An 18186-nucleotide genomic window follows, 5' to 3' on the forward strand; every position below is an offset into this window, starting at 1 on the left:
GTAATTCTCAAACTCTGTATATGCAGGTACTTGAAAATGGAAATCTTCTGAAACAACTGTCTTAATTATCGATAGATGTTTTAAGCAGTAACACTGGAACCTTACTGACAATATAACAATAACTTTTAATCTGGACCTTCACCCAAAATCGACCAGTCTCTTTTGTGTCTTTACTAGTATTGTCATTCTTAAATAGGTCTGCTTGCTTATTCTATGGCAGCCCCTCCAAAGCATCTGCAACTGGGGGCACCATAAAATAGTGCACTCTACCACTGCTCAGGCTCCACACTTACATGCCGCATTCACTTCACACTGTACACAGAGAGACCTCTCAACGGCGTAATATTTTTACAACGTCTATGTAAGCTATATATGTTGTTGTCGTTGTTGTTGTCTTCAGTCCTGAGACTGGTTTGATGCAGCTCTCTATGCTACACTATCCTGTGCAAGCTTCTTCATATCCCAGTACTTACTGCAACCTACATCCTTCTGAATCTGCTTAGTGTATTCATCTCTTGGTCTCCCTCTACAATTTTTACCCTCCACGCTGCCCTCCAATACTAAATTGGTGATCCCTTAATGCCTCAGAACATGTCCTACCAACCGATCCCTTCTTCTAGTCAAGTTGTGCCACAAACTTCTCTTCTCCACAATCCTATTCAGTATCTCCTCATTAGTTATGTGATCTACCCATCTAATCTTCAGCATTCTTCTGTAGCACCACATTTCAAAAGCTTCTATTCTCTTCCTGTCTAAACTATTTATCGTCCATGTTTCACTTTCATACATGGCCACACTCCATACACATACTTTAGAAATGACTTCCTGACACTTCAATCTATATTTGATGTCAACAAATTTCTCTTCTTCAGAAACGCTTTCCTTGCTATTGCCAGTCTACATTTTATATCTTCTCTACTTCGACCATCATCAGTTATTTTGCTCCCCAAATAGCAAAACTCCTTTACTACTTTAAGTGTCTCATTTCCTAATCTAATTCCCTCAGCACCACCCAACTTAATTCGACTACATTTCACGATCCTCGTTTTGCTTCTGTTGATGTTCATCTTATATCCTTCTTTCAAGACACTATCCATTCCGTTCAACTGCTCTTCCAAGTCCTTTGCTGTCTGACAGAATTACAATGTCATCAGCAAACCTCAGAGTTTATATTACTTCTCCATGGATTTTAATACCTACTACGAATTTTTCTTTTGTTTCCTTCACTGTTTGCTCAATACAAAGATTGAATAACATCGGGGAGAGGCTACAACCCCGTCTCACTCCCTTCCCAGCCACTGCTTCCCTTTCATGCCCCTCGACTCATAATTGCCATCTGGTTTCTGTACAAATTGTAAATAACCTTTCGCTCCCTGTATTTTACCCCTGCCACCTTCAGAATTTGAAAGAGAGTATTCCAGTCAACATTGTCAAAAGCTTTCTCTAAGTCTAAAAATGCTAGAAACGTAGGTTTGCCTTTCCTTAATCTGTCTTCTAAGATAAGTCATAAGGTCAGTATTGCCTCACGTGTTCCAACATTTCTACGGAATCCAAACAGATCTTCCTCAAGGTCGGCTTCTACCAGTTTTTCCATTCGTCTGTACGGAATTTGCGTTAGTATTTTGCAGCTGTGACTTATTAAACTGATAGTTCGGTAGTTTTCACATCTGTCAACACCTGCTTTCTTTGGGATTGGAATTATTACATTCTTCTTGAAGTCTGAGGGTATTTCGCTTGTCTCATACATTTTGCTCACCAGATGGTAGAGTTTTGTCAGGACTGGCTCTCCCAAGGCAGTCAGTAGTTCTAATGGAATGTTTACTACTCCCTGGGCCTTGTTTAGACTCAGATCATTCAATGCTCTGTCAAACTCTTCACGCAGTATCATATCTCCCATTTCATCTTCATCTACATCCTCTTCCATTTCCATAATATTGTCCTCAAGTACATCGCTCTTGTATAGACCCTCTATATACTCCTTCCACCTTTCTGATTTCCCTTCTTTGCTTAGAACAGGGTTTCCATCTGAGCTCTTGATATTCAGACAAGTGGTTCTCTTTTCTCCAAAGTTCCCTTTAATTTTCCTGTAGGCAGTATCTATCTTACCCCTGGTGAGATAAGGCTCTACATCCTTACAGTTGACCTCTAGCCATCCCTGCTTAGCCATTTTGCACTTCCTGTCAATCTCATTTTTGAGACGTTTGTATTCCTTTTTGTCTGCTTCATTTACTGCATTTTTATATTTTCTTCTTTCATCAATTAAATTCAATTCTTCTGTTACCCAAGGAGTTCTGCTAGCCCCTGTCTTTTTACCTACTTGATCCTCCGCTGCCTTCACTACTTCATCCCTCAAAGCTACCCATTTTTCTTCTACTGTATTTCTTTCCCCCATTCCTGTTAATTGTTCCGTTATGCTCTCCCTGAAACTCTGTATAACCTCTGGTTTAGTCAGTTTATCCAGATCCCATCTCCTTAAATTCCCACCTTTTTACAGTTTCTTCAGTTTTAATATACAGTTCATAACCAATAGATTGTGGTCAGAGTCCACATCTGCCCTTGGAAATATCTTAAAATTTAAAACGTGGTTCCTAAATCTCTGTCTTACCATTACATAACCTATCTGAAACCTGTCAGTATCTCCAGGCTTCTTCCATGTATACAGCCTTTTTTTGTGATTCTTGAACCAAGTGTTAGCTATGATTAAGTTGTGCTCTGTGCAAAATTCTACCAGGCGGCTTCCTCTTTCATTTCTTAGCCCAAATCCATATTCACCTACGATGTTTCCTTCTGTCCCTTTTCCTACTACCGAATTCCAGTCACCCGTCACTATTAAATTTTCGTCTCCCTTCATTATCTGAATAATTTCTTTGATTTCATCATACATTTCTTCAATTTCTTCGTCATCTGCTGAGCTAGTTGGCATATAAACTTGTACTACAGTAGTAGGCGTGGGCTTCGTGTCTATCTTGGCCACAATAAGCTACATATAGTCTTTTATATTTCATTCACATGGCTATTCACCATACTTTGAAAAGCTTAACAATAAGCCATGGCCTTTCCCACAGAAATGTTACGACACACCACAAGTTGCAACAGGTCCTCCCTACTAACGACTGTTCCACCTCAACAATCAAACATTTCATTGGCGTGACTGCAGCACACCTTGAGACTGACAGGTTTTTATACAGATTTTTTACCATCCTCACGATCCTGGTAATCAATCAAAGTTCCCTCCCCCAATTCACAAAGTTCCACCACTGCCATACCATACAGTGGTCATTTAAGCACGCCCACAGCTAAGGTGACAGAGGACTGGTGGCACTTACCAGTCCCCAGCTCAGGTACCCCAGGGTCGTCTAACCAGCACCGAGAAAACGAATTCTGAGACCTCGGGACTACTTGTGTCAAAACTGACGACACTTGTCGCATGGGTATGTGTGCACTAAAATGGCATTAACACAAAGAAAAAAGATAATATTTTTAACTACTTGAGACTTCAACATCAAGACATCACGTGGTAGCTTAAATCTAATACAGACACCTATCACTAATACTACTACTATTCTCCACATAGCTGGTGACGTAATTGATGGTTGACTTTTTAAAGATTAAACAATAGAATAGATCTCAATTTAATGTCCTCCTACTATCTGACAAAACACGGTACTAATATCAAAAGCATTTTAAACAATTTTCGCTTGGCATGTTGCCATCAGACATACCATTCTTCAGACATTCTTTCTTCTCAGATGGTGAGCACTCAGAGTCTGGAAAAGTAATAAAGAATTTTCTATAGACATCAATAATCATACATGGGACAGGAAGATCTTATAACTCAACTGGATTTTTTTATCTAATTATTTTAGACCACAAACCACACAAATCAACACTCAATAATGCATCATACCTCCGACAAAAGCTATTACAAGTTCACCAATATTTAAGAGTAAATTATGATAATTTCAGTCTTTCAAATTCTGTAAATTCAAATCTGATGTAGCTCTTCTTCAGTCATTTTCCTTTCCTAGCTCATTAACAAAAATCAGTTTTCAGGTGCTGCAGAAATCTGGGAAACACGTTGACACACAGAGAGGTTGCTCAATCAGTATATTTGCCAAAGCAATTTCAAAAAATAAGCTGTAATAACATAACTGATTCTTTTTTTGTATGTGCATATTACAAATCGAAAGTATTGATTCCTTTCGAATACAATACTACTTGACAAATTTATTGTGACAGTTATGGCTCCAAATTTTTCTGAATTAAGCACTATTGTTTGGCCTAAAGTGACCGTATAAAAATTTTGGAATTTTTGAATTTTAATATATTGAGGATTGGAGGAGCTACTGGCAATGGCCTAGAGAAAATTCTATTCAAGAAAGTAATCACTTAGCTCCCACAGCAACAAATTCATATTTCGTATGGAAATATCATTAAATATTTTACACAGGAAACTAATCGGCCCCTCATAGTTTATAGTTTTGCACCACATGTAAATAACTTCAAAATTAGAACTTATCACTAGACATGGCACCTGTTTAGTACACTGCTTGCACAGCAGGGTAACAGTAATCTGGATCTCACAGGGTCAGGTATTTTATTATTCATTATTTACTGCTTGTACATTTACAATAAACAAAGAGTACAAGAAATGAAAGTTGCTCACTGCTCCCAAATGGCCATGAAACAAACTTCAAAAATATTCATCTAGGAAGCTGAAGCTTGAGTCAATGCAACACAATGATTCTTGACTTTACTACAATATGAAAAAAATATACTGTGGAAAATCTCAAAAACATCCTCTTGTTTGTGCTAAATAAATGTTTCCATTAGTGTGTTTACAGCATAATTTACATTTCAAGATGAGTTATCACGAACCAAAATTAAGAAAGCTATATTAAGGGGAGTTTGAACGCCATATCCAGACAATGTTAAAATTAGTGACTTGAATTCCCTGTATTTCAGGAACCACTGTAGCCATTGACATGAAACTTTTACAGGACACTAAACTGCATGTTCCGAGTCTAATGAACTTCAGTAATTGCACTTCAGCCACTTTCAGAAATACAATTTCTTAATTACACAGTTAAAATTTTGGGTACTTTTTTTGGACGTTATCCTAAATAATTTTAATTATACGTAACACTATGTTCTTTTTTTAGTTCTGTAGACTAAGGATATGTATGTTATTACTCCCTGACAATTTGAATACTCTACTCAAAGCGGTTTCTGGGATTTAGGGAAAAATGCAATAGAAAATGCAAATTTTCAGGACCAGCTTCTAAAGTTTAAAAGACTGTAACTCACTTAATATATGTTTAACTTTTTAATTTTAGTCACTCAGAAGCACCCTGCACCATACTGTATATCATCCTCTTGATCTTCTTCCAAGTTTTTTCTTCTTCTTTCTGGACTCCTTAGGGGCCAACTGTGCAGCATACTCTGCTTTATCAACGCAACCCTTGTCCAGCCATTCAAGTTCTCTGATGTAGTTTGCTCCAGGATTAATTCCCATATGCTGTACCATTTTCACTCCACCAATGTTGCCATTATTAAAAGCAATAACAGCAACACTGACCCCCCCCCCCCCCCCGCCCCGCCCCATGACCACCACTTTAATGTCTTCATTCCAACAAAAACTTTTTGGTTCGCGAGTACAAATAAGATTATTGAACAACTCATTGGTATTTTGAGTCTGACCATGCACACAGTTCTTCAGTAATTCAGGATTTGCCAGGTCTCTGTAAATAGGTTTTATGATATCCACAACTGCTGCTGGAGTCAATGTTTGTGGCTGTATGAACTGCCATACTGCCTGCTTCATTTTCAACAAATCCTCAGTATTATTTATAATGGCCATCCCATAATACTGCTGTGGTTCATCAATCATTTTGTCTGTCAGCCAGCCTCTTATGGTTTCACCATCAGAAAGTTTCTTGTCTCTCAAACTTTATTTCAACTTCCTCAACTTGGTGACCATCTTCTTCTGGCCATGATCAATTTCATTAGATCCTGAAGTAATGCACGTAAAACTTTTAACATTTTCAATTGGTGTAGATTATATATAAAAAAATAAAATAAAATACTTCCCATGTAAGTTTATAAGTGATATATATATATCTCATTTTATTCAGAAAATTGCAAATTTTATAATGAGATAAAAATCCGAAAAAGTAAAAAAAAAATTTTTACGTTCTAACTCCCCTTAAATAAAATAACTTAACAGATTTTAAAAACTTTAATCAATGCTTTCCTTCAAAAATAAAGCAGAGATATTAAGTTAATTAGCACGAATCGTATTACATATTTTAATCTTTAGCCTACACCTGATGAGATAACTATGTAATAAAAGTTACTTCAAATAGAAACAGCTGCATAAGATTACATTTAATGAGCATAATCTGCATTTTTTAAAAAGATTTTAAATGGCATTTTACTGAAAACAGAATGATTCTAACTGAATTAAAAACCTATACAAGACAATCACTTTAACTATTTTACTTGAAGTCATTTTTATAATACCTTTCATAGATTTCTTTTTAAACGCGGTGACAGTGGTGATGGTACCTAACACAAGGTCAATATACACTGTTAGAGTACACATCGTAGCATCAGTCTTTCATAGAATACAATCAGTTAGCACATCCAAGATTTCTACGTTTGGATCAGGATAAAAAAAAAATTAGACAGCATGTCCCTTTGAGTGAAGAATGCCTTTGAATTAAGTAGATAGATGTCCTTTTCAAGAACATAAGCAATCAGCAAGAAACTTCTAAAATTGGCCCTACTAGTTGAAGCAACTGTACCAAGTCCATCTTCAATGACACACAGATCTTCTGAGCAAGTATGCTGTTTAGAACTTGCTTGCATACTTAGTTTACCACTCAGAATATACCTTCACTGCAGCCTGAAATTCACGTGGTTTTTGAATTACTGTGTTGAGCCAATAACCTTACATTGCCAGTATACCTAAGTTGTATAATTCTAAATGGATACCAGAAATGGTTTCTTGAGCCAAATTCTACAGCTGCTTAGCTACTACAATTTGATTTTCAAATGTCCATTGAGAACTTGCTTTATCAAGTAAGTTTTTAAGCAGTGCCTCAAGTCCACTGCAAACACTTTTACCATGTGCAGTAGCAAATCAGTGCAATTCTCCATGAATAATCTAATTAGTCTTTTGGATGCATGTGCTGAGGACAAAAAAAAAAAACAGCTTTTACATTACATAGCAATGCCGTTATAAAAGCAGAATATCGTTATGCTAGACAGTTTTTCCATTTGATATTTATATCAGTTTTTGCTGGAAAACATTAAATATCACTATATCACGTTATAAGTAGTGAGAAATTAAGACATTATTTAGATATTCACGTTCAGTGTTATCCTACTAATAGACGGCACGCACTTTAAATTACATCACTTTCGCTTTTGGCTTTTCACAGCCAAAAGTGGTAAATTATCTTTTTTTAAAAAAAATTATTGAGGCTGTAGACTTGGATTACAAGAAGTGAATGGACAGAACAGAAGGAAACAGTTTTGTTCAGCTGGTAGCCCAGTGGTAGCACTGAACATCTTCAGGCACTAATGAGTAATACGAAAATGAGTATGATGATGAAGTATACTGATAAATGGTCCAAACACATCCATACCTTACACAACCATGAGAATAATGGAAAAATGCTTACAATGGGTTCGCAACAAACAGCTTAATCCTTAATGTTAAAAAGACTAATGTTATGCAATTATCAGGCATAAAAAATATTCCTAACTACATGAAATGAAATAAGATGATTGAAATTAAAAACTGACGATGAACTGTAAGGAGGCGAGACTAATGAAGCATTTGCACACAAGACAGAAGACAATCATGAAGCTAAGAAATAGTATGATAAGACTGACCTCCAGAGGATGTAGAGGCGATTTAGTGGATAAAATTTTGATAAGGAAACCATGACTGGAAATGTACCAAGTTAGAAGATCACATCACTCTCAAATCTACAACTTCATGGTATGCACGCAGCGGAGACAACTGAGCTCTGACGCCACAAATGGCACATGACAGGCTGAGATGATCCAAAAAAGGTCTAGGTACATGTGTTGAACAGCTCTACCATTACAGACTGTACCATTAAGTGGAAGATTTCAAAGTGGTTCCATCTTGTAACTTCTTTTATATTCAAACAGTTCATTTCTGGACACGAGTCCCTTCAAGACTATGTATTAAATCCCCTCTTCAACTCTAGAAGCCTGCAATATGAATTGTGAAACAACCTGTTTGATAATGAATGCAGTACAACTAGAGAAGAATGCAGGAAGATCAGCAACATCTGTTTAGCTGAAGAAATGCTATTGCTCTGAAACAGAGCACTCTCCCTTCAAAGAACAGTATTGGGTTATTCCATGTCAGTTCAACCAGGGGCTCCAGCTCATAGTCTCAGATTTAACTGAAATTCAGTAAACTAATTCTACCATGTGTGGAACACTCATGTACGAAGTATTGGTTTCCTCCGATAATTAGTTCCAGAATTATGACTTCTGAACATCCACTTAGAGAACACACTCTATGAATCAAAACACCAACAACATATTTCTGAGGGAAAATAAAAAAATTCCAAAATGTGATTTAAAAAATGTAATACGTTAAAAGGTACATATTGTAGGTGCCCTCTATGCCAAATATAATTCACTCAAAAAGGGTATAAATTTTTTCGTGGTAAGCTTAATGTGGACTAAACACACACAGAACGCATCATGCCCATATCAGTCACAAACATTAAGTTACATGCACACAAAAATACAAAAATTTGAAAAATTACCTGAAAAACATGGATTTTCGAAGTGTGGTAGCACAAAAGGGACAAGTGGTATCCAAGCCAAATTTCACACACTGCATAAGTAGACCATAGTGATATATATCTCAAAATTTCAGCATGTTATTGCAAGACATTTGTGTACAATGGAAGTTGACAGATGTATTTGGTGATGTGGCCATTGTTCCACAACACAATTCTGTAAAAACATCGTAAATTGTTCTGCCTCTTCTTATCTTCTCCCACAACTGTTTAATCACTAAGCAGTAACATATAGACAGATTAACACAACCTATCATTAATGTTTACTGCACCTTAACTGCTAAAAACCAGTTGATTGTGCTTCGAACAGAAGTTCTCCCACACATTAGCTACTGTACTCTGTACATTGAGTGGCAAATTGTACTGTCTTCCTGACACTGTGGTAGGAACTGAAACTGTCATAAGAATATGTTCAAAAGGAATCCAACACCCATCTGCCAAACGTGGCCAATGAAATGATCTTGCTGGTCCTGCTGGTGCCATGAAGTTCACAAATACATCACCTTCTGCTTCACAGCACTCTGCAACCCATCCTAAGTACCATTTGTCATCATAAACAGCAATAACATAGCAACCTGGTTGTATGTTGCTGCTTTTGCTTCTGAATCCTGAGTCAGACACACTGTGAAGACACATGTTGTGCATGAACCTATAATTATAACGGGACAATCTGCACATTGTCAGAGTCCGCTGGAGAGAAGTGATGATGGCTGCTTGTGCCTGAAACAGTTTTAACGTGTTCTAGTCTGCTTTTCAGCAACTTTTCGACTGATTTCACCTCGAAACATAGAATGATTGTATGCCAGAGATATTTTTCTGTGCCCAGGTAAATAATTGAAGAGGTGTTAGAATGTGACCTTCTGTAGAGTGCTGCAGACTAGCTCGTGATGCCATGCACTTAATGGTAGCACCAATACCATCACATACATTTTTACCATGACTTATTGCGAAAAAATTCCATTCTGCGTGAATCTGAAAATCATGGTAATGCATGCATAAATTTTTGAGGCTTTTACAGTTTTTGTACTGACTAGCTGTCCCATCACTGAAGTATTTAGCAAAATGTATGTGAGGCAGCTTGTTTCTCACATATGCCATGACAGTGCGAATGTGGGCACGAACTGCAATGGCATCATGAACTAAAAAGTCACTAAAAACGCACAGGTTCATGACAAACACTTCGCCTGATTCCCCTCTACAGAAAATCGCAAACGGCTGGAGAGTTGCTTGACTGTTGTCCCAATGATATCCTTGGATGGCATCTTGAACTATAAATGCATAATTTTCAGAAAGTCTAGTATTACTCTAATTTCATCTTGTTTCAAATTATCCTTACAAAACTGTAGATAAGCCAATTGTGCTGCTGCTGAACCTGTGTGGGGTCAGTTTGTGACAACACATCTCAACAAAATCTTCCACTGTACTTTGTTTTGTTTCAAGACTTGTGTGGTCCATATCTGTCCATTGTTTATAAGAAACAAGTTCATCATCATCATCCATAAGGAGTTCACCATACAGTTTGTTATTCATGTGTACTGCAAGATTTGCCTTACCAGGACACTTTTCACACCTGGTAGGAACTGATGTCACACACCTTTGTAATCCAGACCAGAATCCTTTACAGCAGCAAACATCAGCTTAGCATTTTGATGGGTCTCACATACACAAACATTCTGTGTGCCCCTTGCACTTACAGGCACAACCCATTTTGGCCGAATATCGAAAAAAGATGGTAAACCTACTTTGGTATTGGGATACTTTTCCCTGAATTCTACATATAGTTCTGATATGTTGCATAGCAACAGTCTTTTTTGCATCTGTACACATGCATTTCCCATTTACACCGTTACATAGTCTTTTTTCCAGCCATTATTCGGCTGTAGTCATTATTTTCATAAAACTCCGACACTAGCACCTTTATTTCTGAACTCAATTACTTACCCTGAGCCTGCTGAAGTTGTGAAAGCACTCCTTGGGTTGCTTTTATTTTCCTAGCTTGCTTTACCACATATGTAGAAACATTGAATTCCTTTGCAGTGTAGTCAATAGACCAGCTGGAAGGTGCAAGGGTAAGAATAGTTACTTTTTTCTGGCGTGTGGATATGGCACATTTTTCTTTCAAATCATGCACAATTTTGTCCAAATCGGAGCATTTCTGGCATCATTTCTGTTCCTTTGGAGCAGACAGTTCTTCCTCTTCCACCAATAGTGTGTCAGCTATTTTGTGTTTTAATTCCATTTGAGCTTCTTGTAGTTTTCTTCTACCATAGCTGGGCCTGTCTCTTTTCCCAACTTTGTGTGTCTTCATGGGAGACAAACCAAGAGCAGTCGCTGAAGTATTTAATTGCTCATCTGCTGTGGTTGTAGGTGGCTGATGCTCTTCGTCACTGTCATGTTAATTATCAGAATATTCTTCATTTTATAGCAGTGTAAAACACCTGGAACATAACTTTTGCCCTGGTTTCATGTTAAGTCCTATGCACTGATTTACTTTTAATACTGATTTTATATCTGTTTCTCTGAGGCTACACTTTACTGTCTTCTTATGAATCCGAAATGGATCAAAACAGCTTCTTTGTAGGAAAGAAAACTTATCCAGAAACACTTGCATATGATGATAAATACTAAATTTTCGTGGAACTGTACTTCTTGTGCCCACAGGGTGTATCCCGGATCTCCACAGCAACAAATGTTGGTCCGATTCATCCAGATCATACAGTACAAAGCGAATGCCACATTTTGTTCCGTATGTTGTTTTATGACATTCAGATGCTTGTGTTCTACCAATACTGCAACTTGTTTGAACAAAAGCACCACTAGTACACTCTTCTGCAGCTTTACTTGAAACAAGCTGTCTGCATCATCACTATTACTTGCTAAATCATGTTAAAAGAAACGTAACCAAATACATCTCTGTCAACTTTTATTGTACACAAATGCCTTGCAATAACAAGTTGAAATTTTGACACATATTATGTTCTACTTATTCAAATTTTTGTATTTTCATATGTATGTAACTCTGTTTGTGTGACTGATATGTGCAAGATGAGTTGTGTGTGTGTTTAGGCTACATTAAGCTTGCCACAAAAAAAGAAATTATACCCTTTTTGAGTGAATTATATTTGGCATAGAGGGCACCTACAATATGTACCTTTTAACGTATTACATTTTTTAAATTACATTTTGGAATTTTTTTATTTTCCCTCAGAAATATGTTGTTGGTGTTTTGATTCATAGAGTGTGTTCTCTAAGTGGATGTTACTGGGTTGTAAAAATTTCACTGGACTGTGCGGAATAGTTCCGAAGTTATTAAGACCTGAAGTTGGGTCTGAAGATAGATTGTCAGATGCGGGTTGCAATTTCCGGGTCACACCACCTTTCTCAAGTCATAATTCTGGAACTAATTGGCAGGGGAACTTAAAATTTTGTACATGAGTGTTCCACACTTGGTACCATTGGTGTGCTAAATTTCAGACAAATCTGATACTATCAGCTGGAACATTTTCTCAAATTGGTTGAATTGACATGGGATGACCCTATTCATACTTGAATGATTGCAAGAGTACAGAATGAAATTATCACAAAGAAAACTATAGCATAGGGAGATAAGAGTACATGACACAGAAGTTACGAAGCAGAAACAATGGATGATAAAATTGAACAGGTTGCGCAGCATGTGTATTTGGGGAGCAAGTTAACTGATGACAGGATGAGTGAAAAAGAAATAAAATCAGGAACTGCAATGAAAAATCAAGACTCCCAGAAACAGAAACACTTACTATGCAGCAAATTGGAGTTAGAGTAAAGAAAAAGGTACGTTGAATACCTCATGTGGTGTGTGTCTCCATAGGACTTTGGAAATTGGGCAGTGAAGAAGCAAGAAAGAGGCAAACTTAAAGTACCGAGATGGATAGAGAAAAATGGAGAAAATAAAATTGTCAGTAAAGCTACAATTTTCAAGGACAGGAGAGTACTCCTTTTCTTGATTTCATGCACTGTGGATCAACAAATACAGTAGAAATATCTTGTGAAACATTCACAAAACTGTGAAGTGTCATCCGAAACTGCTGGCATGAGCAACTGTTGTCTGGAACAGTCCCCTTCAAGACAACACGTATCCACACACCACTGCCCTCACGAAGGACATGATTCAGTATTTCTGTTGGCAACTTTTCAATCCTACAGTCCTAACCATACATGGCCAGTGATTACAGCCTGAAGATGACAAACTCAAAACTGCCATTGTCAACTAGTTCAATTCCCAGGTGGAAAACTTCTATGCGAAGAGGTTGAAGCAGCTGGCATGTTATGAAGCGTGCTTAGGGAAGAACTGTGACTGCATGGATAACTAGCATAGATTTGTAAGAAATTAAAATTGCAAGTAATAGCATTTTTCTAAAAAACAATTTTTTTATGAGCTGTTTGGCTCCACCCTCCCCCAAACACATTCCCAGCCTTAAAAATTAAATATACTGGCCCACAAATGTTCCTGTAACATTTTCCATTATCAATTTTACATAATATGCTTCATGCACAACCTGTTAAAAATACTTTTTTTACCACAGCTGTGCTGCTACAGAAGATTGCCTTAAGATATTATTGCACGGAAGTATGAGAAGTACGCTAGCTATCTTGTTTGCAAGTCAACCCAATGAGAGAGATTTCTAAGTACATAGCAGGCATAACTGAGTGCTTCTCAATAGAATTACGTGCAAGCTGGAGCCACCTCAATTCATTATACATCCGGATGACTAAGAACTTTACACACGGCGTCTTATCGAATATCTGCCCGTTTCTCTCTACTTCTGGCACATGCAAGTTATTTTTATTTGTTCGGAATAGCTTCCTGTAAGTCAACAGAGCTGTCTGCTGTCACCCAGTTTTAAACCTGTTCCTCTGCTCTTCAGCCTGTGTCCAGATACTTCCTTGAAGAGTCCTCTAATGTATAAGGTTAACAATTTATGCCGGTCAAGAGCAGGTGTGGGCCACATACTAAACCTTGCGAGACACCTTGTCAAATGTTTCCCAACTCTCAATTTAGTATTATTTCTGTGGAATAATTTGTTAACACAATCCACTTTTGTCATTAACGCCATATCATTAGTTTCTCCAAGCAGAATCTTCTGTTCTACATAATTGAAGCTGCTGACATGATCACAAAAAGTGGCAAGAAGGTAATTCTCATTTAATTCTCCCGGGACTGAGTTTGTAAGATCATATGATCCTTTCTATGAAGAGAAGTCTTTACAGAAACCAAAATGAGCTATAGTAAAAGATTACTGTCTGAAACATTCAATATTCTGTTGCACGTAAGCTTCCCAAAAAAAACTGGAGAAAACAAGATGGAGGGAGATGGATCTTTAATTAGAAATCAGTTTCTTAACTCCCCTAAAGTTTATAAATGGGTGTCACTATTGCATACTTCAGTCTTTAAGGAAATGCTCTTAAGCTCACTTCACACAAATAAGTTATGTGACGAGGAGTGGCATGACTGGCCCAGCGCGTGACTGCACCAGTGGTAATGCCGCGACAACACACATTCAAAGTGGCCACTGTGTGCAGTACACTTGAGCAGCTGGGATGGCAAAGTTCTCAGGCGACAATCTTATGCTGATTGCAGTGATTTTGGATGAATGGACAATGGAGCAAAGTTTTATGAATAGTTCAGAATGTCAGAAAATTCACTCTACTTCCTATTGAACTACTTACAAGTTCACATTGAAAAATGAAACACATCCTGGAGAAAATGTATCACACCAAGAGAATGGATCGCCTTTTGCTTAAGGTTGGTCAGTACATAATGTAAATAACACACTTTGACAGTTTATTTATAATTAAATATATGAAATCAACATTCATAATTACTGTCTTGTGTTGCAGTCTTTAGTGTTTTCTTCTGTTTGATACTGATTCGGTACTGCTAATACCCTCCGTGAAATCTTTGTCTACCTTTTTTCTGAGATATGGCTACTGGAGACACACTAAACATGATTTCATTGAGTTACCACAGGGGATATAGTACAGTTCACAAAATCGTAAGAGAAATCTACATCACGATTACAGGCAATATAATGGACAAATTTATGACTGCTCCGACAGAAGAAATGTTGAAGAACATCACTACGGATTTTTATTGAATGTGGAATTTTCCCCACCTGCATAGAAGCTTCGTGCCCAAGGAATAGAAAAGCAACTGGAATCACTCAATAGAGGAAAGTCCACTGGACCTGACGGGATACCAATTCGATTCTACACAGAGTACGCGAAAGAACTTGCCCCCCTTCTAACAGCCGTGTACCGCAAGTCTCTAGAGGAACGGAGGGTCCCAAATGATTGGAAAAGAGCACAGATAGTCCCAGTCTTCAAGAAGGGTCGTCGAGCAGATGCGCAAAACTATAGACCTATATCTCTTACGTCGATCTCTTGTAGAATTTTAGAACATGTTTTTTGCTCGCGTATCATGTCATTTCTGGAAACCCAGAATCTACTATGTAGGAATCAACATGGATTCCGGAAACAGCGATCGTGTGAGACCCAACTCGCCTTATTTGTTCATGAGACCCAGAAAATATTAGATACAGGCTCCCAGGTAGATGCTATTTTTCTTGACTTCCGGAAGGCGTTCGATACAGTTCCGCACTGTCGCCTGATAAACAAAGTAAGAGCCTACGGAATATCAGACCAGCTGTGTGGCTGGATTGAAGAGTTTTTAGCAAACAGAACACAGCATGTTGTTATCAATGGAGAGACGTCTACAGACGTTAAAGTAACCTCTGGCGTGCCACAGGGGAGTGTTATGGGACCATTGCTTTTCACACTATATATAAATGACTTAGTAGATAGTGTCGGAAGTTCCATGCGGCTTTTCGCGGATGATGCTGTAGTATACAGAGAAGTTGCTGCATTAGAAAATTGTAGCGAAATACAGGAAGATCTGCAGCGGATAGGCACTTGGTGCAGGGAGTGGCAACTGACCCTTAACATAGACAAATGTAATGTATTGCGAATACATAGAAAGAAGGATCCTTTATTGTATGATTATATGATAGCGGAACAAACACTGGTAGCAGTTACTTCTGTAAAATATCTGGGAGTATGCGTACGGAACGATTTGAAGTGGAATGATCATATAAAACTAATTGTTGGTAAGGCGGGTACCAGGTTGAGACTCATTGGGAGAGTGCTTAGAAAATGTAGTCCATCAACAAAGGAGGTGGCTTACAAAACACTCGTTCGACCTATACTTGAGTATTGCTCATCAGTGTGGGATCCGTACCAGGTCGGGTTGACGGAGGAGATAGAGAAGATCCAAAGAAGAGCGGCGCGTTTCGTCACTGGGTTATTTGGTAACCGTGATAGCGTTACGGAGATGTTTAATAAACTCAAGTGGCAGACTCTGCAAGAGAGGCGCTCTGCATCGCGGTGTAGCTTGCTCGCCAGGTTTCGAGAGGGTGCGTTTCTGGATGAGGTATCGAATATATTGCTTCCCCCTACTTATACTTCCCGAGGAGATCACGAATGTAAAATTAGAGAGATTAGAGCGCGCACGGAGGCTTTCAGACAGTCGTTCTTCCCGCGAACCATACGCGACTGGAACAGGAAAGGGAGGTAATGACAGTGGCACGTAAAGTGCCCTCCGCCACACACCGTTGGGTGGCTTGCGGAGTATCAATGTAGATGTAGATGTAGATGTAGATGTGAAACACATTACTATTCAGGCTCCTTCAAACGCTACATCAGTATTCTTTAATTACAAAAAGATTTTTTTGATAATTTTGTTGGCTCTTGTAGACACTCGATGTAAATTTGTTACTACTGATTTTGAGGCATATGAAAAGAAATGTGATGGGTATTTTCTTCCAATTAAAATTTAGGTAAAGCACTTCAACCAGGCTCCTTGTGAATGCAAGAGCAAATTCTACCATACCAAACACTGATAGTCAAGTTCCATATGTTTTAATGACGTACTTTATGCAACCACATCCAAGAGATAATTTGAACAAGTGTAAGCATAACTTCAGCTCTTGTCTGAGTCATGCCAAGAGGACAATTGAAAACGATTTTGGTATATTTCCTGAAAAATTTAGGCTTTACAACAGGTGGATTAAAGTCACTCTAAAGTATGTAGATTACATAATTACAGCCACTTGCTTACCGTATAATTCCTTTAAAAAGTAGAATAGAACTACATATAATTATGTCCCTCAGCAACTGGATACGAGCGGTCGGGGTCACATATTACAAAGGTCACATTTGCAAGGAATGAATGCAACGACAGATGCATTTCATGTAAGAGAAATTCACTGAATATTTTTATTCTGAGACTGGATCTCTCCCTTGGTTATCAACAACCTAGATATAAGATAATGTTACACCTATACTGTTAAAACAATGCTCTTTTGCTTACATTGCCACTATACAATTATGTAAATTAAAGATATATACAAGTATTTCATTGCCAGTTGTTTTTATTTTTGCTTCTATTTTAGTCCAAAGTGTATCATTCAGCTCTGTGTCCATGTACTTGGGATTGGAGAGATCATTCAACAAAGGGAGGTTTCGTACTAATTCAATATGTTTTTCTTTATTCGTGTTTATGATGATAAACTACTGCACAACACAACAATATCACCACGCCAGCTGTGAAGTGGGAAAACAAAGTGTGAACACTGCTCTTTAAATTTCTAGAGCAATACCTTCAAACACACTGGCAGTACAATGGGCTGGTCATGGCACTGTTACACTACTGATGTGTGTGAAGCAGACTTTACTCATAAGCTAGTTACAGAGGCAACACAATGTAGCATGTACTCGACTAATGACTGAAGAAGTGCTGGAGGCAACTGACATCATGAATCCTGCAGGGTTGTCCATCAATCCACAAGAGTACGAAAGGGTGGAGATCTCTTCTGAACAGCACACTGCAATGCTCAATAATCTTCATGTCTGGGGAGTTTGGTGGGCAGTGAAAGTGTTTAAACTCAGAAGAGTGTTCCTGGAGCCACTCTAGCAATTCTTGATGTGTGGGGTGTCGCATTGTCCAGTCCCATATTACTCCAACTGCACATGTCCCACACCATTACAGGGCGTCCACCAGGTTCAATAGTCCCCTGTTGACACGCGGGGTAAATGGATTGATGAGGTTGGCTCCATACTCGTACACGTCCATCAGCTGGATACTATTTGAAATGAGACTCGTCTGACCAGGCAGCATGTTTCCAGTCGTCAACTGTCCAATATTGGTGTTGACGGGCCCAGGCAAGGCGTAAATCTCTGTGTCGTGCCATATTGATGATGTTTCGTTGATGGCCCCGCACTGAAATCTGCAGCA

At 38.2% G+C, this 18186-nt stretch overlaps 1 protein-coding gene across 1 annotated transcript in view; it reads right to left on the minus strand.

The window, feature by feature from the left end:
* Positions 1–18186, minus strand: part of LOC124802784 (DNA mismatch repair protein Msh6) — a 307253-nt gene that overhangs the window by 276125 nt on the left and 12942 nt on the right. Inside the window, exon 2 of the mRNA XM_047263784.1 lies at positions 3723–3767. Coding sequence (XP_047119740.1) covers positions 3723–3767 — 45 coding nt within the window. The remainder of the gene's footprint in view (positions 1–3722; positions 3768–18186) is intronic.

Source organism: Schistocerca piceifrons, chromosome 6, assembly GCF_021461385.2.
Source record: "Schistocerca piceifrons isolate TAMUIC-IGC-003096 chromosome 6, iqSchPice1.1, whole genome shotgun sequence".
NCBI classification, from domain to species: domain Eukaryota; kingdom Metazoa; phylum Arthropoda; class Insecta; order Orthoptera; family Acrididae; genus Schistocerca; species Schistocerca piceifrons.